The following is a 27,248-nucleotide window of genomic DNA, read 5'->3' as shown; positions in this document are numbered from 1 at the left end:
CTAAAGGACCTTACAACCAAATGTCAGATTCTTGTCCGCTTGGATGTCTAGCCTAGTGTTTGGTAAAACCTAGCTAACTTAAATGAATTCAATTCCCAAGGTCCAGATAGTAAAGGAAGCAGCCACTCACCACAATCTTTGAAAATTCCTGGAGAACAGGAGAAGTCCCAGAAGATTGGAAAAGGGCAAATGTTGTCCCCATCTTCAAAAAAGGGAAGAAGGTGCATCCAGGAATCTTCAGGCCTGTGAGCCTGACTTCTATACCGGGAAAGATCTTTAAATTATTAAACAGCATGTATGCAAGTACCTTGATAAGAATGGAGTAATTAACCAGAGCAAGCATGGGTTTGTAACAAAATAGTCATGCCAGACGAATCTATTTTCCTTCTATGACAGAATCACCAACTTGGTTGATCAGGGCAATGCGGTGGACATAGTATATCTTCACTTTAGTAAAGCATTTGACAAAGTATCTCAGACCATACTTATTGAAAAAAATGACCAAATATGGGATTGACAATGCAACTGTTAGCTGGATTCACAACTAGCTGAGAGTGATTGTATCCAAAGAGTGGTCATAAATGGTTGCACATCCAAGTGGAAGAATGTATGAAGTGGGGTACCACCAGTCTCTGTCCTAGGCCCCAGCGTTTTTCAACATTTTTATAAATGATCTGGAGGAGGGAATTGATGGGAAACTGATCAATTATGCTGACGACACAAAGCTAGGAGGTATAGCTAACACTAGGGAAGAGAGAAAGAGAGAGAGTATTCAAAAAGATCTAGAAAAGCTTGAACAGTGGGCGGCGACTAACAGAATGGTATTTAACAAGGAGAAATGCAAAGTCCTACATCTGGGCAAGAAAAATTAAAAAAGCAAATAGAGAATAGGAGGAATTTGGCTAAGCAGCAGCGCATGTAAAAAAGACTTGGGAATACTAATAGATCATAGACTGAACATGAGTCAGCAATGTGATGCAGTAGCCAAAAAGACAAACACAATTCTGGGATGTATTAAGAGAAGTATAGAGTCTAGATCACGTGAGGTAATTATCCCCCTCTACTCTTCCTTAGTCAGACCCCATCTGGAATACTGTGTCCAGTTCTGGGCACCCAACTTTAAAAAAAAAAGACATGGACTAACTGAAGCATGTTCAGAGAAGAGTTACCAAGATGGTGAGCGGTCTGCAAATCATGTCCTATGAAGAACGGTTAAAGGATCTGGGAATGTTTAGCTAGCAAAAAAGAAGGCTGAGAGGAGACTTAATAGCTGTCTACAAATATCTGAAGGGCTGTCACAATGCAGAGGGATCAGCCCTATTCTCAGTTGCACGAGGAAAGACTAGAAGCAATGGGATGAAACTGAAGGGGGGAAAGCACAAATTAGATATTAGAAAAAAAAACTTTGACAGTGAGGGTGATCAATCAGTGGAACAGGTTACCACGGCAGGTGGCAAGTTCTCCTTCAATGGAAGTGTTCAAACAAAGGCTGGACAAATATCTCTCTGGGATGATTTAGCAAATCCTGCACTGAGCAGGGGGGTTGGACCTGATGAATCTGGAGGTCCCTTCCATCTCTACCATTCTATGATAAGCGTGTATCCTTTTCCAAACGGCAACCTTGCATATCTGCTCCACTGATGCAGAGGCTTTTTCTGCCCAAGACGTGGACACTGCCCTCGATGAGTGAGACCTAAGACTTTCCGGGGCTGTCCCGTCTATCGGGGCATAGGCCTATGTGATATAGCCAATCGGATCCACGTGGCTATAGAGTTTTTTGCTGCCTTTTTTCCCTTATTGTGACCAAAGAATTGAATAAACAGTTTATTGTCTTTCCTCCATTGGCTTGTGGTGTTAACATATTGAAGTACTGCCCTTCTAACATCTAGGCAGTGCAAATTCTGTTCCTGCTCATTTTTGAGATTATTGCAGAATGAGGGGATTACAATGTCCTGTGACTTACGAAAAGAGGAGGGCGCAACTTTCTGTAGAAAAGATAGGTCAACTTTAAGTGTTTTCTTGTGTTACTCTAAAATATGGGTAGCATTATCCTTCTCACTGAGGTATTGGCCACTAAAACCACAGTTTTTTAACGTCAGAGTTCTAATAGAGATTGGATCTATAGGCTCAGAACCCTAGATAAGTCCCTGAGAATCCAATTCAGATTCCATTGTGGCGCTGGGTTACAGATTCTGGGCCTTAAGCCTATAGGCTGCCGTGAGGAACCTAGATACCCAGAGAACTTCTGAGAGCCCGGTGTTGTAAAAGGCGCTAAGCACCACTACTTAAAATTTCAATGTGCTCGGGAAAAGATCTTTATCCAGGCCCTCCTGAAGGAACTCGAGGATTGTAGGGATTTCTGGAGAGGAAAATATAATTTTTCTTTCCTGGCACCAGCATGTGAATTTCCTCCAGACCCTATGATATATTTCATTTGTTGTCTTCTTCCTACTGAATAGGAGAGTGTTTACTACTTCTGTGGAGAAGCCTCGTCCTAACAGCATGGATTTTTCAAAATCCATGCTGATAGATGTAGGTTCGCTAAGTCAGGGTGTTTTAATGGACCCTGGGTTAAAAGGTCTGGCCAGGCTGCTAATAGGATTGGTTCCTACCAACTTAGGCTCTTTAGCAGCCCAAACTAGCTTCTTCTAGGTCAAAAGGGGTCTATTAATATAAGGGTGCATTACGGACGATGAAACTTCTGCAGGACCCTCCAAAATTAATGGAATTGGAGGGAAAGCATAAACTAATCCTCGGCCTCGGTTTTGCGTTAGGATGTCTGTTGCAGTCGGGTGGCCCTCGACTTGAGGGAGAAGAATCTTTCCAGCTTGCGGTTCTTGAATGTTGCAAATAGATCTGTGCGCAGGCTTCCCCATCTGGCTGTAAGAGCCCTGAAGACCTTGTGAGAGGGACCATTCTCCTGGATCTAGGCATTGTCTGCGGAGGATTGCTGAAATCGATAATACATTTTGTTCGGCCCACAAAACTAGATTTTGTAAGAACTTACCGTAAAATCTCTTTCTCGTCTTGTTCATTGGGGGACACAGCAAAGACCTTCGGTATAGTTTCTGCCACTAGGAGGCAACATTAAGCATAAAAAAGTGTTAAATCCTCCCACTAGCTATACCCCTCCTGCAGCATTGTGCTAGCTCAGTTTGTATGCAAGCAGTAGGAGCAGCCAGTAGGATATGACAATAATAGATATTAAATAACCATACTCACGAACTATAACTCATTCCAACACAGTGTGCGACTGCACTGAGGATGCTTCAACCAAGAAGAGTATACATTACAGTCCTAATACCAAACTGGGTGGGTGCTGTGTCCCCCAATGAACAAGACAAGAAACAGATTTTACGGTAAGTTCTTACAAAATCTAGTTTTCTCTTCTGTATCATTGCGGGACACAGCAAAGACCTTGGGACGTTCTAGAGCAGTACCCAAGGGGGTGGGAAAATATAAGAAGTTGCATGTGTAAAGAAGCAAATCCGCTCCTTAGGGTGACTACCCACTACAGTTTTTTTTCTGCAGGGGTCTATGGGTCTTGTAATGTTAAAATCGCGATCGCACAAAATCGCAATTTACCGCGAAATCGCGATTTTAACATTACAAGTCCCATAGACCCCTGCAGAAAAAAAAAATGCAGCGAATTTCGCAGTGAAAAAAAACTGTAGTGGATAGTCACTCTTAACTGCAACTAACGTTAATGGATGCCTAGGCATCCAGCATGCTTAGAGAGGAGCATAAAGGGGCCCAAGTAACCGCCCCATCTATCCTCTGGAGAGAAAAAACTCCCGCTAAGGGTCTTCCGACGAGGCACCCGCCGTCCGAGTACTATGAGCCGTAACACAGCCTGAGGATATAACTGCCTGGCACTGTAACCCTGTACTGCCGTGGGCAGAGCCAGTGCAAGGAGTCCCCTCGGATTTGCTGATATTACTAGCAGTGCGACTGAAGAATGCTACCTCAGAGAGGTACTCCTGCGTAGTCAGACTGCGCCCACTTGCCACTGGAGCGTTCCTTGGACGAGTCACTACCGAGAGCGATGCGCAACTGATACTTCATTGAAGTGAATCCTGGTACCAGTGGCAGCGAGAGAATATATAATAGGTCAATAACAATAGTCTCCTGATTACAACCTTCAGTACAAAATCGGCATCCCAAAACAACGCTGTGGATCCATCAGCGTCAAAACTTCAGGGGGTTGCATGCCTTCCAACATTCGACCTAGTTGTACGTCAGCTTCCATATAACTCCAGGTTGCCAATATCACCTTCCCAGTCCCGCTGCGAGGAAGGAAGTGGAACGATTCCGGACGCCAATGAAGAAAAAAACTTTGTGATCCATAACCGCTTCTGGTTGAAGTCCCGTGTTGATCATCGCTGAACAGAACTTGCGACGGAAGGTTCTTGGTTACCTTTTGACTATCTTGAAGGGGTCATCCTTGCCGCTGACTACCACCAGAATGTGGGGGACTCAAGACCCAAGGTCTGACTCTGGACCCAGACCGCATAGCTGAAGCGCAGCCTGGGTCTAATGCTGCGTATCCGTACGTCTCCAGCCATGCCGTCGACTACTTGGTTAGCTGTAGAGCGAAAGGACTCGTGGCAAAAGATTCGTCAACCCCATAATCTTGGGTCAATGCCCACAGCATTCCCCTTTGCATGGAATCTTGGGCTTCCGATGAAGTCTAACCTTGGATAGGGACTGACTGGTTAGTTAACTAGGGTTGGCCCTGTACCAACCTTCCGCCTGAAAGGGAATGCCTCACAGCAGATCAGCATGTCCTAGATCTGACCAGAGGGGAGCTCTCCAGCTGTATCTATAGCCCCTCCCGGCTCTGACTGAAAAGTCCCTGTCGTCTGTGGCGAGAGCACACACAGTATGCGGTTGTGGACGGCTCCAGCCTGCGGCTCTCCTATTATCCGAGATTGCAGTAAGGTTGCCTGCAAGAACTGCAGGTGGTCATCGCGGGAGAGATATCCATTAGGTAAAGGTCCATTGCTCAAGCTCACCCGCTGTAGAGCAGGGAGGAGGCGCGATGTGATCGCAGAGTTCCTATGAATAGTAGTCTTTCCATCTGGAAGGTACCACAGGTCTCAGAAGGCCGGAGAAAAGTCCACAAGCCGTTCGACAATCTTGTTCCTCAGATGAGACCTATTCTGGGTGGATCCCAACTGTAGTGAGCGCACGTAGTATGTGGCTCTACTACAGTAGACTGGGTGCAGGTAACTGCAGGCGCGCAACGACAGTGTATCTAGCCATTAGGCCAGGCCCGATCTGGTCCGGCATGAGGAGCTGCATGCATGGTATTCCTGTGCAAGTACTCTTTCCGGGAGAAAGGTACCACAGATCCCAACAAGGCCGGAGTACAGCTGACCGTCCCTGTAAAGTGAGACATTCTGCTGCCAGCATGGGAGTACGGGAGGGGTGAAGAGAGCTACCGCTAGGAGGGGGGCTCGACCCGATCCAGACCAGACATGAGGAGAGATGTGTCCGAGAATCCCTGTGTAAGAGCTCCTTACGACAGATGTCAGCAAGCTTGGGTCAATGCTGACCATCCGTTCGAGCCCTCGTTCATAAGACGAGATATTCTCCGGCTGGATGTAAATAACGTCCTGTAGCAAGAGCGCACATAGCACGTGGCTCTGGCCACACCTCTTCGCGAATCCTCCTGGACTCAGACACCACAGTATGTCCGGCTGCATGGAACTGCCGGAGAGGCACCCGGCGAACCTGACGATAGGGATGGCTCGACCCGGACAAGAGCATACACGGGGAGCAACGAGTTCAGAGGATTCCCTGAGCACTGTACTCCTTCCGTATAGGAGGTACCACAGGTCTCTGGCAGCCCGGAGAATGGCGACAAGAGTTCGCAGACTGTTGCTGCAAGACGCGATATTCTCCGACTGGGTGTAACTCGGATAGTAGCGAGAGCGCACTTATATGTGGCTCTAGCCGCCCCTGTCCGCGTGTCATCCGGGACTGCAGGAGGGGCAACCAGTGAGCTACTGTTAGTGAAGGCTCAACCCGGGGCGGGGCGAATATGTGGGGGCGCTGCGTCCAGAACCTGTGTATGTGCGCTTTCCGATCCCCCTGTGAAAGGTACTACAGAATTCAGCAAGCCTGGGATAATGCTGACAACCAGTTTGGACACTTGTCAGTAGGACGAGCCTCTCTGTTGGCTGTAATCTTGTACTGTCGCGAGAGCGCACATAGTATGTGACTCTGGCTGGCCCGTCTGCATGTCATCCTGGATGTGGACACTGCGATAGGCTGGCTGACGATACAGGGGAGCTAATAGTCAGCCAAGTTCAACCCGGCCCAGAGCAGACAAGAGGAGCTATGAGTCCAGGGACTCCCTGTATGAGCACTCCTTGTGTCTGGACGGTGCTGCAGGATTCAGCAAGCCCAGGTAATGCTGACAATCAGATTGGACGCTCTTGTCAGTAAGACGAGATATCCTTGCTGGATGTATCTCGTGCTGTAGCGAGAGCGCACTTGGCATGTAGCTCTGGCCGACCCCATCTGCGTGTCATCCTGGACACGGACGCTGCGGTACGCTGGCTGCAGGGAACTGCAGGAGGGTCAATAGGGGAGCTACCGAGGCAAGCTCAAGCTGGTCCGGAGCAGATATGAGGGGCGATCCGGAGACTCCCTTTCTATACGGGAGGTGCTGCAGGAGTCAGCTCAGTATAGCTGCGTATGCAGAGGGCTACGCACGCTGGTCAGTGGCGACAACTGCAATTAAAAAACGGCCAGCGGAAAACATGCACAGGTCCTACACCTGCAAAGGTGACATGCACAGGCCGCAACAGCGCTGCAGAGGAAGACGCCGGTCACGCAGCGACCGAAAACTGCGACCGCACTTATGATACATAGCCATGCGCTGGCCAGAGCAATAGTCGCACAGCAACGACGCCCAGTACATGCAGCAACAGGTGCTGCATCTCCCTGCAACTACACGTGGCCGCAATTCACATGGCCGCTGAGGCACTAAGAGAACACAGCGAGGGAAGGGCACACGAACCATGTGCCCCCGCAGCGGGAGAACAGCGTCCCAACATGTGGCCACCCTGAAATAGCCGCGCCGCGGCCATCATATGGCTCCGTGTCCCCACTGAGCTACAGCTCAGCAAAAAAAAACAAAAACAAAAAAAAAAAACAGGAAAAATGCGGCTCAGTCTTCAGGGACGACTGCACGCCATGCATTGAGTATGAACGCATGGCGGAATACCCATGCGCACGACAGGCTTAAGCGGGAGAGCGAGGCAGCCATGCCTGGCCTGCGGCCCGCATTACCAGCCGCGGGCAGCATGACAGGAGCTGCAGCAGCCCCCCCGAATCTGCGGGCGGCACGTCGGAGGCCCAGTGCAACTTCACTGAGGGGCGGCCTCTCGTGCCGTAGCGAGTCAGCGAAGGCCGTGGGTGGCACACAGAGGTCCCCACCAAAGCCGCGGGTGGCGCCTCCCTGTATGAACACCTGTGTTCAGCACTGAGCACAGAAGCCGCCGGCGGCAAGTAGAAGTCGCGGGCGGCCCAACCGGAGCAGCGCGGTGGCCCACAAGGCGGCGCAGATGGCGTGCCAGAAACCGCACATCCAGGGGCCGCAGGTGACCCCACTGGAGCCACGGGCGGCACATCAAGGGCCGCAGGCTCACCGGGAGTTGCAAGCGGCCCAACCAGCACCGCGGACGGCACATCAGGAGCTGCGGGGGCGGGCGCGCATCAAGGACCGCAGGTGGCACACAGGAGCCGCAGGTGGCGAAACACAAACAACGCGGGCAGCAAGCCCCCCAAACACACTAGAGTTGCAGCCTACACTAGGCGCGCAGGCAGCACACAACAAGCCGCAGGCAGTATACGCTCGCCCTTAGGTGCGGGCGAAACCACAAACCAGCAAAAACACACCTGGAGACACCCAGCTACGGTCTAAACGGCGGCGGACTAACAAAATAAAAACCACATACTTACCTCCTGCCTGATGTAGATTGGCTTCCTGGCTCCAGCAGAGCTTCTCCCCACCCTCGCCTGCCTGGCAGGTCACATCCAGGTTAGGGCCTGAACGTGCCTCCTTGTCTTCTAAAGGGAACAGGGCAGACAGAGGGTTAAGTTCTCCTCTGTTCCCCCTCCTCGATGGGTGAACAGGGAGAGTCCTGCCTTCCCGTTATTCCCTGTTCTTCCAGGGGGGGGGGGGGGGGGGGGAAATGCAAAAGATTAGTCTTTGTAGGAGAGACAGTCCTGCCTCCTAGACACCAGGCTAAAAACTGAGCTAACACGATGCTGCAGAGGGGTGAGCAGGGGGGAGGAGTGGAGTTAACACTTTTATGCTTAGTGTCGCCTCCTAGTGGCAGAAGCTATACCCAAGGTCTTTGCTGTGTCCCCCAACGATAGACGAGAAAAATATTTTTTGCGCTATCTTTTGTAAGGCCCGGCCTCTTGTCCTACTCGGATGTTGAATGTGGGCTACTGCCATAACATCCACCAAATTACAGATGCCTTCACTGTACTGCCTGTGTGACTTTTCTTGTGTAGGGATAACCGTTTCCTGGCCCATGTGGCTAGGAACACTCCCTGTAAGGTTCTTGAATAAGCCTGGGCCCACCCTACCCCAGGGATACAAGACATGAGGTTTTTCCAATTGTGACAAAGCTGTCTTAATAGTACAGTCCTTGCGTCTTAGGAACCCTTTGACTAGGCATTGTAATTCCCGAAGCTCTATTTAAGGAAGGAAAGAACGCTGGTTCTCTGAATCTACTAAGACTCCTAAAAGGCTTTTCTTCTGGGTGGGGGTTGTGTCCGACTTCTTTCAATTGATCACCCACCCTAGGTATTGGAGCTATTGAATTACTATTGCTATGTCTGCACAGTGCAGCATGTTGCTGCCTGATTGTCACTATTCTTTGGAGAGGCAGCTTATTATAGAGCCTGCCTGTGAAAGCAAATGGGAAGATGGAACAATACCTCTACAGCACCACCTATTGGAAGGCAGCAATCTTGCAAATCAATGTCAGCCTTACCAACCTTGTAACAATGCCTGAGACTTTTGAACCAGCGGAGCAAAGATGGCCTTATAAGTCTCCTCACACCTTCTAGGTACTCTCACAGAATAGAAAGTATACCTTCCTGACCCACATCTATAGGCCTCTCACTAGCCGAGCCAAGAACCTACTGAATATACATAAGGAGCAATCACCCTGAACCTGATGTCTGTACATGGTCATCTTCTCTTTCTAGAGAAGATTCTAGCTTTGGATGATAATTTCCAGTTATTACAAGGCTTGTCAAAAAGTCTGAAATAGACTTGCAGGAATACTGCCTTCCAATAGGTTGTACTGTAGAGCTATTGTTCCATTCTCTATTTGCATATTTCCCAGAGTAGCATGGATGGCCTTATAAGTTTCCTTACATCTTTTAGGTGTTCTCCTTAAAGCTAGCCAATACCCTTTTTGGCCCAGCAGTTTTCAAGGAATGCAGCCTATGGGTAGGTACTGTGTAATCTGCATTTAGTTTTTTAAGTTAGCAGTTCATATTTATAAAGTACAAGAGGTAGTGTTAAAAAAATAAATAAAAATTAAAAAAGTTTTTACTCTGTAGATTTTCAAATTATACCAAAATATTTGAGGGGTCCAGAATACATTTTTTAGCTTACTTGTAGGTGAAGTCCAAATCTTACATGGTTGCCGTTTCAGGGTTTTATTATAGGCTCAGGAAGGAGACATATGTATACATTGATTTATACTGATCTTGAGCCTCAGCTTGTACATCACTTTTAGGCGGTGTGAAATTTCATGCATCTTTACAATAACCTAGACTGTAAACTACTAAAATGGTATATATATATATATATATATATATATATATATATATATATATATATATATATATATATATATATATATATATATATATATATATATCACCTGGACCCTTTGCGTAACATTTTTTAAGATGACAGTTGTTGTGGTTTATATAAATGTATTACAAAAATAAAATGAAAATATGAATGCATGTAGCATGATTTTCTAGCTCTGGAAGATTGTCAAGATATATGCATGTTGACAGTCCCCAAATCATCCAAGTTACACTAACTATCAAAAAAAAAAACAACCTAGAAATTGTCAGAATCTAATCAAACATTACATGAGTAATTGTAAAGTTGATATAAGTGATTAAGATATCAGAGCAAAAAGAGAATTTATTGTGGCAATTTGAAGGAAGGCTCTAGTACCCTGTTGTACCGCCTCTAGCTTGGAAAGAAGATATAGAGCCTCTAAATCATGCAAACGCTTGGCGTCCCAGATGGTCCCATACATGTTCTATTGGTGATAAATCTGGTGACTCGGCAGGCACAAAAGTGTGAAACTGTTGGGGAAGCATTCCTGTGACCCCCTTGTGCGTGTGGTCGATCATTATCCTGCTGGAAAATGCCTCTTGGAAGCCTCCAGGAGAGGCAATACATGTGACTGCAGGATGTCCTGAACATATAACAAATCTGTCATTGTCCCTCATTCCACTACTAGGGTTGACCGACTGTGGTATGCAGTGGCCCTCCAGACCATCACACCAGCAAAAGGGGCAGTGTGCTGCTCCATAGCAAAGGCAGGATTGAGGGGCTCACCCGTAGGTCTTCAGACATGAACACAGCCGTCATCGGTGCCCAAATGAAACCTGAACTCTTCGCTAAAGACAACTCTGTTCCACTCTGTAGCAGTTCAGTTTCGTCCATGACACTAGTGCAAATGGAGTTGTGGGTGGGTGTCAAAAGGCAGTACACATAAAAGGGCACCCATAAAACCAAATGTACTTTAGTCAAGAACCTGGAAGTGGTTCTGACAAGTACAGGGGCCAGTAACTATGCTGACACCTGTCTCCAAATTGCTTTCAATGCAACACTTGAGCGGCGTGTGCTTGTCAGATGATCCTCTTTTGGTGATCTGTTGAGTGTGCCCTGAGCCCAGTCGCCTTGTGTTTGTGCCCTCATGCAACCCACTGGTCCCAATACGTTTTAACTACCTGTTCAGAATGACCCAGATGGCAGACAGTTTGTCAATACAACCATTTAGCTTCTTGCATTGCTATAACGAACCCCCTCTCAAACTCCTTACTAGGCAAAATCTATTCCAGGCATCTAGTGGTCAACAAGTTCTACACAAGTGGAAAAAGTTGCCTCCGAGAGCCTTCTTATAGTCCAAGAGTGGCAAAGCTATTTATCTAATGACCACACAACTCTAATTATTATTTGCATATCTGCCAGAGACCCAACTGCATGCAGAATTTAGCAACAAACCAATGTAAGAAAATATAAAATAAATTACAAAGCACCTAGAAGACAACAAAGTGTGTAAGCAAATCCATTACCATCTATTTTAGACACAAAAAAGAGACAGCAAAGCAGAACTTTGTTTAGAAATATGTATTTAGAAATCATCCACGGTACAGTTGATGAACAGTTTGGATCCTTATCTGTACAATTCAGGAGCTGGAAAAAAGGATTCAAGTAGTTGCTTGCACCTTCTTAGATAGAAGCTTCAGATCTGAAATACACTTGGCGATGCTCTCTTTTTCCTGCAAATAAACAAACTTCTCAGTTTTTCAAAACCTTATAAAAAAGGAGATTTTAAACGAGCTTGTCTTAGAGTTAGGGTTCAGTCACATGAGCGTATGGTCACCACGTATTATGCGCACGTATATCCTGTGCGTAACACGTGCTAAATGGAGGCAATGAAAGTCAATGGACTTTCATACTTCCATTCACACCTGCATGTGGGCACTGCATATCGATATGTAGGAGAAAGGCTGTCTAGAAAACCGCTGTCCATACGTATGAATTGCATAAAAAAAAAAAAATAATAATAATATGCTCCACATGTCCATGATTGAGTTATTCCAGGGTGTGCGCAATGCCGATCGCTGTCTCTGCAGGTAGAGCATATGGGATGTACACATACGCCCATGTGAATGAGCCCTTAAGAATACCCAAAAATGAACACGTACAGGGAATTCTACTGCTATTTGTAATCTCTTTAAAAAAAAAACCAAAAAAAAAAAAAAAACAAACAGTACAAAAATTGATAGATATCTGCTGCAGTGTAATTTCCTTTCAGACCCTTAGTTAAATGCCCATTTTATACAATAATAACCAACCAGTTTTGTTTTCTCTAGTTTTGCATTCTAAGAGCCATAATTTTTTAAATTTTTCTAATGGACAAATTCTATTTTTTACCGGCATGACTTTGGGGTACATGCAATGTATTGTATAAGAAATACAAACATAGCATGTACCCCAAAGTCATGCCGGTAAAAATTGTCCCCCCCCCCTTTTTTATGGAGGGTGGGGGTGGGGGTTGGCGGATTTGAAATGCAATTCCACCATTGTTTTTTGGATTTCATTTCTACAGCGGTCGGCATGCAGAATGAATAATGTGATAAGATTCTCTGGGTCAGCACAATTCAAGCGATACATTTGTTTTTTTCTACTTTATACACTAAGTGCACCAAAAAAAAAAAGTTTTTGTTCACATTGACAGCATCTGATGCATTTGTATACAGATGTAACCGAACTTCAGCGACAATCCATATAGAGAGCTAGAAGTCTGCTCCTAGCCCTGTGTATGAGACATCACTGGGCCAGGAGCCGGAATGGCACATCATTGGACTAGTATGTTATAAATAGGGTGAGTATTAGCAAGATATTACAAAAATTATATATTCCCAATTACCCCTTTAAAACCCATCAACGCACACCTTAACAGCTGTACTGCAGAGAAGTATTACTGTACCTGCTGTGGAGTAATGCTTTGCACCACACCCTTTTCTACCCAGTTAATCATATGGTCTTGTTCCTTGCGGCGCAAGAGATTCTGCAGAGCTACCTGGTAGTCCAGGCGCTTTTTCACCGCATTGTAGACAGTGAGCAATCTTTCCCTGTAGTTGATTTCCAGAAGCATGGTCACGTTGTTCTGTTGATTTCAAGGAAGTCAAGAAACAAATAAGGTTAATTCCATAAATTTACGTTTCAATGTACATAAAAGGTTGAGAATCTTTTCTAGCTATACATTTGAATTTTCACAAGGTTGGCTTTTCCATTCATATATACAGTTGCATTTTTAAGTTGGCATTTTATCTCCCCCACCAATATCCATTATAGGACCAAACTTTCTTTAACAGCACAACCTAGGCTCAGCCAGCAATTTTGCCGATGCCACCCACAGAGTGCACCATGACGCAGAAGGGAGAGACTCTGCCCTTAGCACGGTAGGCCACTACCACCGCTGATCAGATCCAGTGAGAGATTATCACTTTGGACTCCGCCAAACCACATCTTAAGTGGTCATGTTCAAGTTAAAGCTTAAAGCGCCTTTCTTTCTTCTGAGAATAGGATAGGCAACAGGACGGTTATTTCCTTTCTGTTCGCCATCAGTGGTTAAAAGGGAGAGACCAGCCTCCCTGAATCCAAAAGGTAGTTGAAGACCTGCGAGAACCAGGTCTGCCTCCTACTGACACCAAGCTAAAACAGGCTAGGTTGGTGCCTGCAGGGGAAGTATAGATAGTAGGAGGAGTTAACAGTTTTTCTGTTTAGTATCCGCCTCCTAGTGTCAGTAACTATACCAGCGGTCTTCAGCTGTGTTCCCCAATAATACGAATGAGAAAATGGCATTAAAACGCCAAAGTGCTGTGTATGTAGAAGCTTTCAGTACTCGCTATAGACTCATAGCAAACATCTGGGTATTTAGCCAAAAATGTTGTTTAATGCTGTGTGTAGAGGTATTTAGTTTATCAAGCAATAGCTTAATTTTTTTTCTTTTGAACTCAGTAGTTAGCAACTATGTTCACTAGAATATGAGCTCCATTACCACAGGCAACTGATCGGACAATCTGTCAAGAACCTTCAACAGGTACATTTGTGGCAAAAAAAAATGCAGAAGTTCCAAAATATTATTTACAAACTTTAGTTCTAGCTTACCCTCTTAGCATCAAAGAGGTAGTGTCGTCCTTCAACTCTCCACTGCTCTTTCTTCTCTGTCTCAATTACACTTTCAAGGTCCTTCATTGCAGATTCTTTCACAGCTGTCACCTTACTAAGCTTTTCCTAAAGAAAAAACAGGAAAGGGGAAAGAAATATGTAGAGCTTATATAACGCATCATGATAAACAAAAACGTGACAACTCCAGAACACGTCTAAAACCCAAGGGGCGCAAAGAAATGACCTGTAGTACTTCACTTGACCCACCACTATCAATTTTAGAAATGACTGACAAATTATTAGCTAACTTGTACAGCATATGAGATTGCATTCAATGATGGGAAAGTTAATATGAAGACAGGCAAATTGTGGATGAATGCCAGCTTTATCATTACCCCTTCTTACATTGAATTCAAAGTGACATAAACCAATAGAAGTGAATGTGTGGTGGTGCATATTAGGCTTGATGCCGTTACCTCCCAAGAGGAAGGCCGGTCTCACACAGATTGCTCGGATTCTGCATATGGCATCCCACAGCGGAATCAGTCTCTGACCGTGGCCAGCAACACCGTATACCCGAATTATCTTTACTGCTGACGACCACGGACGCTCGTCATCGGTCATGCGCAGTAGAGATTTAAAAAGAAAAAAAAAAAACAAAAAAAACCACGCCATTTGTATTTCTTATGCCGTGGCTAGGAGATAACGCGGGTCGGATGGATGGCTTCCATCAGCTTCAATGGAAGCCGTCTGTGCGTTTTGTTTCCCCTCGCAATAAATCGCAATCGCCATCTGCTCATCCAAGCAGATATAAGAATGTATTATCTTCGTAGTGTGTGGAATACTGCAGATCATCCGTGTGGGTGATGGTCGCAGATTCCAAACTTCAAATCCGGTTGTGTGAGGACAGCCAAGAGATACCTTCAGCTCAAAAGGAACAACCAGGTATGCTCTCCCCAAATGCCTGTAGGTCCACTAAGCAGGCAGAATCACAGAGCACCTAAAATCCAGGATAAGCAATAGTATTTGCAAAAAAGGGAGTGAATTTCTTACCGAAAATTCCTCCCCCCCCCCCCCCCCCCCCCCCACTTCAAAAGGCTCCTCCTGCCTCCCATTCACCAGTGTCTTCTAAATTACTTACATGGACATGTCGTGGTTAACCAATGAAGATTTTTATTGCTCCGACAAAATTAACATGGTTAGTTCTTTTTGAACATGAACAATAAGAGGGTAGCTTACCCAGATTAAACAAAGGAAATATGCACAAATTTACCGCAACAGAAATGTCCAACATAGGAGCCTCTGGGCTACTGGTTCATGCCCGCAAAGATGTAGATATAATCGTGTGAATTTTTTGGGAGGGAAATACGTGCCATCAGGATGACTCGGAAAAAAGGAATTTTCGGTAAGAAATTCACTCCCTTTTCCCGGCGTCATCCTGACGGCAGACATGGAGTATACCAGATTAACTCTCTAGGGAGGGACCACTGCTTGCAGGACCTTTCTCCCGAAAGAGATCGGAGGAGAGGTCCGTATTCAACCTGTAGTGTTTTGCGAAGGTGTGCAGGTTGGACCATGTGGCTGCCTTACAAATTTGGTCCGGCGTCGCCATAGCCCTCTCTGCCCAGGAGCAGGATACTGCCCTGGTTGAATGGGCCTTAAGTCCTTCCGGGATAGTTCTGTTGCAGGAAGAGTAGGCCTGCTGGATGGTGGATTTTATCCAGCAGCTAATGGATCTTCTAGAAGCCGCTCTTCCTCTGCCCGGCCCCTGGAATTGGACAAAAAGACAATCAGCCTCCCTGAAGGATGAGGTCTGCTCTAAGTAGCATAAAATGGCCCTCCTTACATCCAGGGTATGGTAGTCTCTTTCCCTCTCGTTTTGGGGATTTTGACAGAAGGATGGGAGAATAATTTCTTGCTGTCTATGGAATTTTGAGGCTACCTTTGGGAGAAAGAAGGGGGTCTGTTTTTAGTATGACCCCCATCGTCCTGGATTAATAGGTAAGGTGTCTTACAAGATAGGGCCTGGAGCTCGCTCACGCGCCTTGCCGTTGTGATAGCTACCAAGAACACTGTTTTAAACGTGAGCAACCTAATTGGTATCTGCTCGATAGGCTCAAAGGGATCTTTGCACAGGTTTTGGAGGACTAAGTTTAGGTCCCATGGGGGGGGGGGGGGGGGGGGGACCATACTGCGGCTAACTGGCCTCATTCTCTCTGCCGCTTTCATAAACCTGCGGATTAGTCTATGATCTGCTAGGGGCTGATCTAGAATGGCTGAGAGTGCTGATACCTGCACTTTCAGGGTTCCCAGTCTCAGGTTTTTGTCTAGACCCTCCTGGAGGAAATCCAAAATCTCTGCCACTGAAGTGTCGAGATTGGAGACTTCCAGCCCCCTCCAGGAGAATCTTTTCCAGATTTTATTATAGATAGCTGAGGTCACGGGTTTTCGGGACTGGCGTAACGTCACGATGACCCTAGAGGACAGACCTTGTCTTAGTAGTGTCTGTTCCTCAATATCCAGACCGCGAGGTTCAGTCTCTCTAAGTTGGGGCACAGAACTGGGCCCTGCGTTAGAAGATCCTTCCTGGATGGAAGGCGGATTGGTTCCGTGATGGCGAGTTTTAGGAGTACCGGAAACCATGCCCTTTTTTCCCAGTGTGGAGCGATTAGGATCAGCGTGATGTTGCTCTGCTGGACCTTCTGAAGAACCCTCGGGATCAGGGGTATGGGAGGGGGGGGAGGAGGCGTATGCCAGACTGAAATCCCAACTGGGAAAAGGCGTCTAACCCAAAGTAGGCGGGGCATTTTGAGTTTTTTCTGGTCGCGAACAGGTCCACCTGTGGACTGCCCCAGGTTTCTGTATTAAGACGGAACTCCTCTCGATTCAGCGACCATTCTCCGGGGTCCAGGCGTCTTCGACTGAGGAAGTCAGCTGCATGGTTCTGGGACCCTTTGAGGTGGACCGCTGTCAGGGATTGTACCGTGGTCTCGGCCCATCTGAAGATCCGGGCTGTTAGTGTCAGCAGATGAACGTTTCTGGTGCCCCCTGGTGGCGAATAAGTGAAACGGCGGTCACATTATCAGAGAAGACTTTTATGTGTCTCTTCTTTAGGATATCCTGGGATCTGTGAAGCGCTTCCCAGATGGCCCTAAGCTCTCTGAAATTCGATGTCTGGGCACGCAGTGTCGGTCCCCACTCGCCCTGGAGCAGGCGCTGCCCCACCTACGCTCCCCAGCCAGACTTGCATCGGTTACCACAGAGATGAAGGGTTCTGCCACCCATGGGGACTCAGCTTCTAGAGTATCGGTTGACCGCCACCAGCGGAGGGACCTTAAGACAGATGATGACATGGGCATCCTCCTATCCAGAGAGATGGGTGTCCCATCCCAGTTACCCAGGTTGGCTCTCTGTAGTGTTCTGGAGTGCGCCTGGGCCCAAGGGATAATGCCAATGCAGGAGGTCATGAGGCCCAGGAGCCTCATTGCGTCCCTAATTGCCATTTGCTTCTTCTGGCTGCCCTCCTGTGCTGCCAATCTAAGACTTTCCTGTCTGAGTGGAGGCAAAGACCAGGTCTGTGATACTGAGTCTATCTGCACCCCCAACTTCCTCTGCTTGGGGAAGTTGACTATCCACCCCAATCTCTGAAACAGAGATGACTCTGCTAGTATTGTCTCTGAGGATCTTGGATGAGGAGGCGATCACCAGGAAGTCGTCCAGGTACGGGATGATATTTATACCTGCTACATGGAGATGCGCCACCATCTCTGCCACTATTTTAGAGAATATTCGGGGTGCTGTAGAGATGCCAAAGGGTAGGCACTGAAACTGAAAATGGCGTACCCGGCTCCCTATTCTGATGGCAAACCTCAGGTATTTATGATGTTCTGGCAGGACTGGGACGTGGTAGTACGCGTCTTTTAGGTCGACGGTACTCAAAGTCTCCTCTTTCGATCAGGGTTACCGCTGACCGGACTGTCTCCATTTTAAACTTTTTGTAGGTAATAAATTTATTCAGGCCCTTCAGATTAAGAATCATCCGAAAACTGCCGTTTGGCTTTTTTTTTAAATCAAAAATAGAGGCGAGTAGAATCCCTGGCCCTGCTCTACTGGGGGGACCCGAACTACCGTCCCCATTTGCAGTAGCTTAGAGATTTCATCTTTAAAGATGTCCTGCATGGCAGGGGATTGTGTTGGGGTGATTCTGAAGAAATTGGGTGGCCGGGTGAAGAATTCTATCCTGTACCCCTGGGCTACGAGTTGCAGGACCCACGGGTTATCTGTAATCTCTTGCCATTCTTGGGAAAAGTTCAATAGTCTGCCCCCCACCTGGTACTCTTCTATAGGGGTAGGGGGTTGTTTTTATCTTACCCCTGCCTCCTTTTGGGTAGGACCAGCGCCCCGTCTTTTCTTTGCCCCGGTATGGCTTGAAGGATGGCTGGCGTTTGTAGGGAAATCCTGTTCTGGCTTGATCCGGGAAACTGTGGGTTTTGTCTGTGGCTCTTTTTAGGATCTCCTCCAAATCCGCGACAAAAATGTGCTGGCCATGAAAGGGGATGGAACACAATCTTCCTTTGGAGGCCGTATCTGCCTTCCACGTTTTTAGCCAGACTGCCCGCCTGGCCATATTGGACAATGCGGCGCTTCTGGCCGCCAGCCTCATGGACTCGGCGGATGCGTCTGCCAGGAAGCCTGTTGCTGATTTTAGTAAAGGCATACATTCCAGTAACACCTCTATGGGGGCCTTCTGCTTAATTTGGTCGTCTAGTTCCCCTAACCAGAGGAACATCGACCTCGCCACGGAAGTCGCTGCGATGTTGAACTCCAGCGTGTAGGCCGTTGTTTGCCAGGCCCGTTTCATCAATGCATCAACCCTGTTGTCCATCGGGTCTTAAAGATGTGAGGAGTCCTCAAATGGCAGGGCTGTCTTTTTTGCCATTCTGGCCACTTGTGCGTCCACCTTGGGGACCTCTTCGTAGACGCTCACATCTTCCTCCGCGAAGCGGAGTCTTTCTTTGTACTCGCGGGACAAGTAAAGATGTCTGTCTGCACTAGCCTATTCATGCAGGATTACTTTTTTCAAAGTATCATTGACTGGGAACACGATGCGATTCCTTGGCCTGGGCCCACCTAACATGTCGTCCTGTACGGACCTCGGCTCAACCACATCCTCTAGCTTCATTGTATCCCTGACGGCTCTGATCAGGTCATCCAGGTCCCCGGATGAGAAATAATACTTCTTATTCTCATCCTTGGTGTCAGAGGGACGGTCCAAGAGTTCGCCGTCTGACAGATTGCCCAGGGATTGCTCAGAGTCTGAGCTCGTCAGCGGTATGTGGCTCGCTCTTTTAGTGGCCCTTCTTTCCCGCTGGGCTGGGGGAAGACTGGAGATCGATGCCCGGACCTCCTCCCTGACTAGGGATCTAATATCCTCCCTAAATGCGGCCTGTTCATCCGTAAGGATCTTGGAAGTACAGTCCTGGCATAGCGGTTTTTTGTACGCCTCATCTAATTTTTTGAGGCACAGGGCGCATTTCTTGTACTTTTTCCTAAGGTCCTGCTTAGACCGGGTGGATTCCCTGTCCTGCAAAAGACACATGCATGCACATAAGGGAAAACCCCCACACAATGCTAAATCCCTGGGCATAACATTCCTGCAGCAAGTCACACTTACGGTTTGCAGGGCTTCCATCTCTGATTCCTTTGCAGTCATACTTGCCAGAAGGGGGGGGTGGCGGCGGGGGTACTCCATTTTTAAATCTCCCGCTGTCCGGGTCAGCTGACAGCGTCTGCCGTCACCACGTTACGCCGCGTCATTGGCTCCGCCCCCCGACGTTGCGCGCGGTCGCGCCGGCATGCCTGGAGGAGAGAGGCATCTGAGCCTATGGCCCGCCGCTCTCCCCGGCTGGAAAACGCTGCACGGAAGCCCCGTGTACGATGCAGGAGTGGACTCAGGGACCTCTGGTCCGCCGCTCCGATGCGCTGCGGTGGTGATCCCCGGGCGGTCAGACCCGTGGCCCGCCGTGCTCCCGGACCGCGCTGACTCTCCGGAGGGGAGGGGAGCGGGGAAGCAGCCCTGTGGACCGTCAGCCCCGCTGTCAGCAAGATTCCTTTGGAAGAAGGTGAGAGGGGAAGCGGCCCCATGGACCGTCAATCCCGGTGTTATCCTGTAGCTCCCTGGAGGGAGCACCTCTTGCATGTCCCTGTAGGGACAGGAAGCACTGGTGAATGGGAGGCAGGAGGAGCCTTTTGAAGTCTCTTGCTTCCTGTCCCTACAAGGTCAAGGTGCAACCTCCATGTCTGCCGTCAGGATGACGCCGGGAAAAAAAAAAAAAAAAGGCTATGCAATTTGGTATCGTAGTAATCATACTGACTTATAGAATAAAGTTAGCATGTCGTTTTTGTTGCCGTTTAAGCCCCATAGAAACAAGACGCATTGAAAGATGGCAGAATGTCGTTTTTTTCCCCATTTTACTCCACTTTTTTTAAAAAAGTTTTTCAGTACATTATATGATACATTAAATAGCACCATTGAAAAATACAACTCGTCCTGCAAAAAACAAACCCTTATACAGCGACGTTGATGGATAAATAAAGGAGTTACGATTTTTTTTTGGTTATTTTTAAAGTGGGAAGGAAAAGACGAAAATGGGGGAAAAAAAAAAAAAAAAGGGGACCGCGCCATTAAGGGTTAAGGAGTTGTGCAGCATACCCATGAGGATTTGGCTTTAAAGTTGCTTTTCAGGTGTTGTGCCTTTAGCACAACCTCACAAGGCAAGTTTTAATTTTTAAAACTACTACGACCCAAATGTCTGCAAACACGATTCAAGGAAGCCCTCAGCTCTCTTCATAATTAGAACCACAACAAAGTTAATCGTTACAGTCCATAGCTTTGCCTCAGTGTGCAAAAGTCTTTTCTATAAAATGTCTGCTCCCTATTCGTACTACAAATCAAGAAGATGACCCCCACAAGAATTTAGCTTCATCATAAGCTGGACACCCCCAATGAACAATGCTTTAAAATCCTGCAAAGAGTCACGTAAAGTTGACACGTTAGCAGTGGACAGAGAAGACGCGGCGGTACTTACTACATCTGTGGTTCATCTCCCTTCTTGGTAACATTTTGCTGCACTTCAGGTAAGGAGCTGTCTGTCTGAAGTTTTGCACTGTAACAAATCCCTTTTAATAGATGCTGCACTTTTCACAAACTGCTGACATGTCCAAAAGACATGTCAAAAGTTTTGATCTGTGGGGGTCCTGCAACAGAGACTACTAGCAGGGGACGGGGAAGACTGCAGCGCTCATTTTCTTTCTGTGGGTGCTTTGCTCTACAGCATGCATGGTACGGTAAAAATGTGAGGTTAACTTTATTCTGCGGGTTAGTACAACTACAATGATACCAGAGTTATAATTTTACTAGGTTTTACCACTTTTAGAAAACTAAAACCTTTTTGTCACCATTTTTTTCCATTCTGTCGATATAACTGTACAAAGGATTGTTTACAGAGCAAGCTGTAGATATATTTATTTTTTTGTTTAAATTGCTACCAATATGGGGCCCCTTCCTCCTGGCTGCAGTCAACATTGACAGCAGCATTCAAGCACACAAGACAACCACGAGTGGAGCCAGCTCTGACTGGTATAAAGTAAATTATGGACATATCGGTCATAGGTTGTTACAGGGTTAAAAGGCTATACTCAGACACAAAATGTCACTCTAAAATGCAACCAATGAAGGAAGAGGGGGAAAACCAAACACACACACCCCAACCACAGTCATCACTTACTTCGTTAATTTTGTCAGCAAATTCTCCTACTTTATGACCGTATTTCTTGATTGCATAGACCATGACCAGTCCAATAGAAAGCATTGAAATGGTTTCATTATTGATGACATAGATTTCTTTAGACAGCAGGTAGACCAGAAGACCAGTCCCAAACATGTAAGGGCCTACAAGCAAAAAGCACATTTCATTTCGCATACACATCTATGTCCCCCGTGTCATCATTTAAGACCTCTATCAATTTTACAAATACAAACAACTTTCCCACTATACCTGGGGCATTCATAGCCCTCGTTACAGAAAAAACACCCTCCTGCAGTGACAGTAGCTACGAATAGAGCTCATTTGGGTCAGCTAGTTTAAAATGCACCTGTCACATCCCCACAGTTATGGCGCCGTTAGGGGATGTGACTGGGAGCTGGGTGATGTATTTTTATACTAACCTGCTCCCAATATCCAGCAGCACTGGAAAATCTAACTTTTTTCAGAGTCCCGTGCGTGCACGCTTTCCTATACAAGACTATGGGTGAGCGTGCACATACAGAACTCTGAAAACAAGTCAGCTTTTCGGCTGGCACATGGACTTCACAGGCGGGCATCTTGGGAAATGGCGAGTATGGAAAAATCCAGCACCGTGCTCCGTCACCTCACTTAATAGGACCAGCAGTTAGTTTCTGGAGCTTTAGGCAGGTGACCGATTCCCTTTAATACATAACAATATAGCAAAACTATTTTTCCTCCCTCACCTGTGACTCCTGTCTTGGGGTAGAGAAACTGGAAGAACTCTTCAGGTATAAACCCATGGCGCACTTTCCCTGGGTTCTCTGGCAGGGGAGGTACAGGGGCCAAGGCAGGCTGTCCAGTGTGGAAAGACCGTCTCGTGTTCAAGACACTGAAGATGAAAGAAATAACAAGGTTTAGACTTCCTTCACACAGTTTCGAGCTTCCATAACAAGTGCCACCATAGTACTGTAAGACGCCATTACAGAGTTATGCCCAGATAGAAAGCCATCCCCAGTCACAGGTTTTTTCCTGACTGCTGGGACCCGCACAACTTCTGAACGTCCCAGCGATGGCACATATGATAACCACTATGGCCAGCTGTAACCTGGGATCACATACGGTGGATACAAAACCACATTCACAAGTGCAGTGAAAACCTTCTGAATGATTAGTCCGCAGCATATGATGGTACCCTCTCTGACCCCTTAGACAACTTTGTTAAAGTGTACGGTGTATGTCCTTACTTGTAAAGATGTAGTGAAGGGGCATCAAATAGAACACCTCTGACCTTGTGGGTGACTTTTAGGGCAGGCTCACACAAGCGCAATTTCATCACTTATTACGCGGAGCCGGGAGTCAAGGAAAGTACATTGATTTTCAATGGCCCACTCACACCAACATTTTTTTAATACATATAATAAATTAACATAGAACATGTCGCATGTTTTTTTTGTGTGTTATGCGAGATAGAGCCCTATTGTTCTCTATGGGGCGTAATAAATGCTGTACATACACAATTACACTGCGAATGGGCAGCATTTATACACAATGTTGCTAAGTGACAGAACGCAAAGTTAAAAAAAAGAAACAAGTCAGACTGCTGATGTGTGATATAAGTGGTCACGTGCAGCGCAAAACTGCTTCCCTACGCAGCGATATGGCTGCTTACAGTGGCGTTTTACACATACACACGTGAGCCGAGGCCATTTCACACTGACAAGTGCAATAAGGGACAGTGATGCCCGCTCCCCACCATGTAACTTCCCGCAGAGGCGAGGAGCTTTCATGGGAAAACAGCCTCGCATCACTTCAGGGATGAAGGGAATCCTCCGTCATGGCTGTCAGCTGCAATGGAGGACTGCAGAGTTTCTCCCACGGTTTTCGATAGGAGACCTCACGATGCTGCCGCAGGCCCCATTAACAATGCAAGAGCATGCAGCAAGATAGAACATGCCGTGATTTGTTTCCTGCATCGTGGTGTCATGCAAGAAAACATCGCTTATCTATATGACCCCATTCAAAAGAACGGGGTTCATATTTGTGAGTCCCACAATGCACAAATCTCACGGGATTTTCTCGCCTGTGGGAAGGCCGCCATAGTAAGTTTTTTTTGTTTTTTTTTTTTAAAGGCACCTGGTTAAGTGGGAACACCCCTCCTTTTATTTCTGGACATAATGTTCCTTCACATGTAAGTGAGCTATTATGCAAGACGACATCTATGCAGATTAACCCTTTCATCAGAAAGAAAAAGTTGCACGAGAAGGACACAGCTGTGGCCCTGCAATATGGGCTCAGTCCAGGATTCAACTGGCTTTAGAGGCCCTGACTATTCTACTTTGCAAATAGATTGCACAGCAAAAACAGCTGCAGCCTTTAAATGGCACACAAAAGTGCAAGTGTACACTGTCATTCCAAAAGTCATGGGATAGCAGTCTGTAAATTGCTTATGCAGGGGCACGGCTTGAGAACGCTCACACCTGTAGAAGTTGTGAGGAGCCGTCTCATGTGTGAGGTTGCACACTGGCCAGCGTGCTCATGGCAAGGCGACGTGAATTATCGGAGTTGGAATGAGACATTATAGGCGCGCCAGACGGATTAGGACATTACATTTTGAAGTTGGACAGGCATTTAACATTCCTTAATCCGCAGTTTTCGGTGTGCACGAGGATATTCATCACCCACAGAGCAGTAGCAACCCTGGGGTGATTAATGATTGTGACCAGCGATGTCTGGCTACAATTGTCCCTGCCTATAGACAAGCGATTTCGGCAGCAATCATATCCAGATTCAATGCAGGAGGCCCCAGACGTGCATCCCGCAGCGTTCTGTAGTTTATATCATGTTTAAAAACACTATGCCTATAAGATATGCTGCAGAATCAATCTTAAATAAATTGTACTGCAATCTATGGCTGCATTATTCAAAGGGTCAACAGATACTTGTGCACTGCAAATCTGCAATTATTTCCAGTTGCCCCTGACCATATAATACCCTTTGTACAGACCTAAGATTATACAGGGTTATCGCCCTGACAAGAGCGACCCTGATCAGTGAAGAGTTATGATTTGCATATCAGAGTTTAATATATATTATACATAAATAGGTTCTTACAATATTTGCATAGTAGCATGTTCAACTGAAAACGCTTCATGTGATATTTTTCTGTGTAAAGAAAATCCCCCCCCCCCCCCCCCGCCCCCCCCCAAAAAACAAAACACATACTAGGTCATAATTCTTACTGCATGTTAGGGAAATCAGAGTCTTGCGTGATAAATCGTCCACTAGCTTAGATCACTGCAAGGAATCTCCAATATATCTGACTGCATCACAAACACGATTGTAAAGTATGAATTTCTCTCTACTGGAGCAAATTCGTGGGGCTGGGGAAACCGTACATCCATATGGCAGGAATCCAATCACCACTGCTGGAAGCAGTCAGCCAATAATCATAAACCTACCAACATGTCCTCACTTAGGGACCTCCAGATACTTCCAGAATATATTCAGTTGGTGATAATCCTTCAGTAATATACAAATATCCCATCGGTTACAACGCGTTTCCCTGGCCAACAGCTCATCGGGGGACAGTTGAGGCTCAGGTGACACAAATAAGCTCCAGGATATCAGACGGACGCCATCTTCACTGTGTACATGTAGGGCACATTGTTCGTTCTAAGATCTTGTTGCCCATTCGGTCACCTGAGCCTTAACTGTCCCCCGATGAGCTGTTGGTCGGGGAAACGTGCTGGGAGCAATGTGATATTTGTATATTACCGATAGATTGTCACCAACAGCGCCGCTTGGACCCCATTCACTATAATGGGGTCCGTTCGGTTTCCATTTAGCTGATCGGCATTTTACCTGACGCAAAAATGCTGCAGGCAAGTTCAGTGCAAAAATGATACAGGTCATAAATACTTTTTTAAAATCTGTATTTAAACTGGCTGATCGCCCGAGCGAATGGCCATTATAAGCATGATTAGCGCTACGTGAAAAAGTACCCTTACTACACATCACTCACCCGACCGTCACCGATGCCGACTTCTTCAGGCTGCTAACTGCAATGAAAAAGAAAAAGGTTTTACATATCACACGGCGAGTGCAATTTTGCGCTCGCGAACATGCAACGTCCCCACAGATGTGAAGTTTTTGTGTCACACAATGCCACCCATCACTTCAGGGAAGCAGTGGCTTAAAGCCGTGTCGGAGGAACAGCGAGGGTTTCCCAAACCTCACATCGCATCGCCGTGCGTTTTCCAGCCCTACTGAGAACAGGCGCACTGTTCTGAGGAACAGTCAAAAATACGTCACACCATGATGCAGGGAAAAAAATAAATAAATAGAAGATCATATATATGACCCCATTCAGAAGAATGGGGTTTATTTTCATGCCCCTCACATCTTGCAAATCACACACGATTTTCTCGGTCGTGTGAAAGCGCCCTTACAGCTCCTTTACACAACCGGCATTTCTGAATGGAGTCGCTGAAAGTACATTGATTGTCACTGACCCCTTCACATTATCGTGTAAACATTGCGTGTATCAATGTGCGTGAAAACGATCGCAGCATGCTCTATTTCATAGCATATCACGCACGAACACCCTCTTGTTCTCTATGGGTAGCTTATTAAACGCTGTCCATACGACACACCGCTATGAGACACGGCAGGTCATTTTAAGTCACACTGCGCCTGACCACGTGCGGGAGATACGCCGCCATGCGCAGTGCACTTACCGCCATACATGGCGATAGCCGACTCATCGCCAACTCCACAGGCCGGTACAACGCTGCATTTTACACATACGGCCGTGTGATTGAGGCCTAACGCCTCTCAGACGGGTGTAAATAGCGGCAAGCGAGTGCGCTACGTACGAGTCAAAATAGGACGTCACGAGAGGCACAATTAACGCCTACTGCGTATTACATATACAAAAACTGCGCATGTAGTCTGCAGCGAGCATACGCTCAGGTGCGAGAGGTGTAATAGAGGCGTAATCCCACCCGCACACCCAACTGCGAGGACGGACACACCAGATGAGCCAGAATAATCCTCCGGCGACCTCCAGAGGTCACAGACATTTCCACAAGGTCACAGAGCAGATGGCACGGAGTGTCTGTACTGCAGGGGCCCCCATGTTACCCGGAGTCACCTAGGAGGTGCTCCTCAGCCAGCAGCGCCGTCTACATACATGGGCGCCCACGAAAACCGAGGCTTCAGGGAGGACACAAGGCCGCATCCTCCTGGCACTCACCGGTCAGCAGGGAGACTCTGGACAGCATGGCGCCTGGGACGAGGCTGCAGCTCACAACGAAAGGCCGGGACCGGTGTCCTCAACGTCCCTGACAAGAGCTCAAGGACCAAGATGGCGCAAGACACACCCACCTCTGACGACAAACCGCGTTGCTTTATGGCAGGCTCGCGTTTAGTCCCAAGTCCGCCATCTTAAGTCAGGGAACTTCCTACTCGCCGGGGTTCAGCCTTTACTAGAGAGC

The 27,248-nt window shown here is 47.0% G+C and overlaps 1 protein-coding gene across 1 annotated transcript; it reads right to left on the bottom strand.

Annotated features, from left to right (window-relative positions):
* Positions 1-11,401: 11,401 nt before the first annotated feature.
* ATP5PB (ATP synthase peripheral stalk-membrane subunit b) lies at positions 11,402-27,161 on the bottom strand. Its single transcript, XM_066600031.1, has 7 exons — positions 27,008-27,161; positions 25,775-25,811; positions 22,497-22,642; positions 21,754-21,917; positions 13,967-14,092; positions 12,783-12,962; positions 11,402-11,568 (listed from the first exon to the last, which is right to left on the bottom strand). The coding sequence occupies exons 1-7, from the start codon at positions 27,033-27,035 to the stop codon at positions 11,497-11,499; spliced, it is 753 nt and encodes a 250-aa protein (XP_066456128.1). The 5' UTR covers positions 27,036-27,161; the 3' UTR covers positions 11,402-11,496.
* Positions 27,162-27,248: the final 87 nt, after the last annotated feature.

The sequence above is a fragment of the Eleutherodactylus coqui genome, chromosome 4 (assembly GCF_035609145.1).
Source record: "Eleutherodactylus coqui strain aEleCoq1 chromosome 4, aEleCoq1.hap1, whole genome shotgun sequence".
Taxonomy (NCBI): domain Eukaryota; kingdom Metazoa; phylum Chordata; class Amphibia; order Anura; family Eleutherodactylidae; genus Eleutherodactylus; species Eleutherodactylus coqui.
Note: the sequence above shows the minus strand (reverse complement) of the source record. Positions and strands in the feature narration are given on the sequence as shown.

Excerpts from the sequence above, each read along its gene's own strand:
- ATP5PB (XM_066600031.1), bottom strand. The coding sequence starts at position 27,035 with ATGCTGTCCAGAGTCTCCCTGCTGACCG. Across the intron at positions 25,812-27,007 it reads CAGAGTCTCCCTGCTGACCG|TTAGCAGCCTGAAGAAGTCG; the intron begins GTGAGTGCCAGG and ends TTTTCATTGCAG. Across the intron at positions 22,643-25,774 it reads TCGGCATCGGTGACGGTCGG|TGTCTTGAACACGAGACGGT; the intron begins GTGAGTGATGTG and ends TTTCATCTTCAG.